Source organism: Mus caroli, chromosome 16 (assembly GCF_900094665.2).
Source record: "Mus caroli chromosome 16, CAROLI_EIJ_v1.1, whole genome shotgun sequence".
Classification (NCBI taxonomy): Eukaryota; Metazoa; Chordata; class Mammalia; order Rodentia; family Muridae; genus Mus; species Mus caroli.
This window is the reverse complement of record NC_034585.1, coordinates 52,525,749-52,529,639: the sequence shown is the minus strand read 5'-3', so window position 1 is coordinate 52,529,639 and position 3,891 is coordinate 52,525,749. Positions and strand designations below refer to the sequence as shown.

Genomic DNA, 3,891 nt, shown 5'->3' with positions numbered 1-3,891 from the left:
AGAGACAGCTATATCTGGGTCCTTTCAGCAAAATCTTGCTAGTGTATGCAATGGTGTCAGCGTTTGGAGGATGATTATGGGATGGATCCCTGGATATGGAAGTCTCTAGATGGTCCATCCTTTTGTCTCAGCTCCAAACTTTGTCTCTGTAACTCCTTCCATGGGTGTTTTGTTCCCAATTCTAAGAAGTGCCAAAGTCTCCACACTTTGGTCTTCCCCACGGTACATTTTGAAATGCAGCTATAGTACCAACTAAGAGCTAATGATTTTGTAAAAAAAAAAAAAAAGAAGAAGAAGAAGAAAAGAACAAATAACTTTACTAAACCTAAAATTTTAGTTACCTTAAAATTATTTATTTTATAATGAGATTTAAATTTCATAAGTCAACCATGCATAAGCTATTTTAAACTGGAGACCCAAAATCCTAATCTCCAAGTTTTATTTTAACACATATTAGAAATAAGCTAGTTTTAAACCTTTAATTACATAGAAAATTAAAAAGGACACAGAGGAAAATAAAGATTTATATACTAAAATATTTTAAACAAATCAAATACAACAATATATTTTAAAAGTTAATTTACCCAGCATTCTGAGCCTCTGAGTTTGGACAATGGTGACTGAGCAAGAAAATCCTCTGACTTTACAGTTAACAACTTTGTTATCTGAAACCAGGACAAGAAAATAATTAGTTTAACTGAAATATATATATATTTGAATCAACTAACAGAGGCATTGTCTATTACTCTACATAAATATTCTAATAGTTTTTAAAGATTTAAATTAAATGCTTAATTTACAAGAAATTAAATACATTTGTACTATCTTCTGATGATCATAAAATAAGTAAACAAATCTCACTAGCTTCCAAAATACTATTCTCTAGTCTGATCTTTTCACCTTCTAATCTTTCTAATGCAAGCTAAATTATGTAAAACACAAAGCTTTGAATAACTGTAATATACAAAATACAATAATGACATAAGGACACTGTCACTTATAAGTAAAATGCCATACATTCAGGGCTGGCTCACATCACCCACAAATTAAAACTCTGCAACTCAACTTTATGGAGTTGTTAAACTTTCTTCAGATGTGTTGCATTGTTTTATATAGATATTTCATATACTATATATAATCTAAATATGTTTACATTATATATATATATTACATATATGCTAGATATGTTTATATACTATTTTTTCAACCTAGATTGCTCTTCTCTGCATTTATTTTTATGAAATACTCCAAATGTGTCTAAATAATATCTGGCCTTATTTGAAGCCATTCCTTTCTTTGTGTTAGTGCCTAGTACATTTAGTTTAAATTATTTATATTCCTCGGACTATATCCTAGTTATTTGTCTATACAACTGCCTTCTTCAAGCTGCATAATCCTAAACTGAGGGTCCCGGTCACTCATTTTCTTGCTTTTTTGTCTTTTTTTCTTTAGAAAAGGTCCTTCTGTGTTGCCCAGCTATCCCAGAACTTACAAAGTTGACCAGGCTGGCCTCAAACTTGTGGCAATCCTCCTGTATCTGCCTCCCATATGATGGGATTACAGGCTTCTGTCCACTACACCCACTTCATGACTTTTGTATCTCTGATATGTATAACTCACAATAACCTAAATTTTAAAAATGAATGAATGAAATATAACAAGTTAGAAATCACTTGTTTAAAACTTAAACTATCCAAAACTTATACATAACTAAGTATTAAGTAGCATACACTAATCATTTAGAAGGGAGCCCCAGCTCAGTAGCAGAGCACCTGCTTAGCATGGAACATGGCCCCAGCCTCAATTACCAACCAACTCTCCTCAAAAGCACTAATGTCAACTATAAGCTTTAATCTACAAGTGTTTCTGTAAGCAAGCCTGAGTTGGGAGGACAGGATGAATTTGAAGACAGTTTACCTTGACTCATACATCGCCAGCTTCTCTAAGGAACAGCTAATCTTCCTAAGCACCAGTAACTTCCTATTTATTGCTTTTCTGTATTAAAAGGGATTTCTTTTTTTCTCAAAGATGTATTTATTTATTTTATGTATGTAAGTACACTGTAGCTGTACAGATGGTTGTGAGCCTTCATGTGGTTGTTGGGAATTGAATTTTTAGGACGTCTGCTCACTCCTGTCAACCCCGCTAGCTCCTGTCGGCCCCGCTCGCTCAGTCCCTGTTTGCTCCAACCCAAAGATTTATTTATTATTATACGTAATTACACTATAGCTGACTTCAGACACACCAGAAGAGGGTGTCAGATCTCATTATGTCATTATGGGTGGTAGCGAGCCACCATGTGGTTGCTGGGATTTGAACTCAGGACCTTCGGAAGAGCAGTCAGTGCTCTTACCCACTGAGCCATCTTGCCAGCCTTTAAAAGGTATTTCTTTGTAATTTTTCACTTGAAAAAAAAAAAGTATCCTTAAATTACTTCAATTTTTATATACTGTTGTGGACCAAACCCGGGCCTCCTGCATGAGATGCAACTGCTCTACTACTAAGCCAGTATCTCAGCCCCTTTTGTTAATTTACTAATTTGAAGGTAGGTCTTACCAAGTTACCTAGGTAAAAACTGAACTCACTCTGTAGCACAGGCAGGGATTAAGTTCAATGTTTCTGCCTCAGCTTCCTGAGGAGCTGGGATTGCAGGGTGGTTCCACCAGGCCTAGCACTTCATATTTCCAATTAGGAAATGAGAGAAATAAGACAAAGGTCTCAGGCTGTTCAAATCCATGAACCCTTTCATACACAGGTTATACATATTGTATTTCTCAAGAATAGGCCTATTTTGAACTCTGTATCTATACTGCCCACACCACATGGTTACCTTATAGTGTGATACCAACAGCCATAAAACAGAAAAATCATATTCCTTCCCTTTAAAATATGGGCAGGCCTATGATTTCATACAATTCTCAAAGAATTAATAAATATTTTAAAAAGAAAATATAGCATTGCTAATAGACAAGAATATTTAAAAGGAGAAAAGAGAAAACTAGAATAAGACTAGCGGTATTGGACTGGAATCTGAATTCTCAATAGTAAACTTATATTTTAATATTTGTACAGACAGAGAGATGAGGGAAGAAGCTCAAATGTGTATGTATTTTCTAGTTCTTCCTACTGAGAATGTCTAGAATCAATGTACCCACTCCAGTGCCAAAAGTGTACACTCCATGTAGATCTGGCTTCCTGAATGTAATTCTTCGATTTTTAAAAACAAATCCAAGTGTGATGGATGACAGTCTTGATGATCAACTGGACTAACAGACACCTGCACTGCACTGCCATCAGTAAAGCACACCTGAGTGTCTGTGAGGGTGTTTCCAGAGATTTAAACCATGAAAGCTGACTCAACCCATACCATAACTAAATGATAGGTAGAAAAATCTCAAGAGATGACTGGAAAACAGAGAAACTGTGGACAGTGAAGCCCAGTAAGGAAGTGGCTCACTGGGGCGAGCCTTTGAAGGACTCTCCTCTGGCCCTGGACCGAGTATCTTTCCTCTCAGCTTCCTGCTTACCGAGAAGTGAACAGTTTTGCTCTCCATGCCCTCCTCCGTGTTTCTGCCTTGTCATGGCCTAAAACCAGTCAGTGTTTAAAATCTCTGAAACCAGGAGGCAAAATAAAATTGTCTTTCTTTAAACTGTTCCTCTAATAAGTATGCACAGAACATGCTCCAATATATTCATAGCAGCCTTAATTATAATAGCCAGGAGCTGGAAAGAACCCAGATGCCCCTCAACAGAGGAATGGATACAGAAAATGTGGTACATTTACACAGTGGAGTACTATTCAGCTATTCAAAAGAATGAATTTATGAAATTCCTAGGCAAATGGATAGACCTGGAGGGCATCATCCTGAGTGAGGTAACCCAATCACAAAA

The 3,891-nt window shown here is 36.1% G+C and overlaps 1 protein-coding gene across 6 annotated transcripts in view; it reads right to left on the bottom strand.

Moving 5' to 3' along the window:
- The window catches only part of Senp7 (SUMO specific peptidase 7), a 114,940-nt gene that overhangs the window by 100,046 nt on the left and 11,003 nt on the right, over positions 1-3,891 (bottom strand). For 5 of the 6 annotated variants that reach the window (XM_021185135.2, XM_029470363.1, XM_029470364.1 and 2 more), the window contains exon 3: positions 585-665. The exons of the other annotated variant lie outside the window; for it this stretch is intronic. In XM_021185135.2, coding sequence (XP_021040794.1) covers positions 585-665 — 81 coding nt within the window. The remainder of the gene's footprint in view (positions 1-584; positions 666-3,891) is intronic. 6 annotated transcript variants of the gene reach the window in all.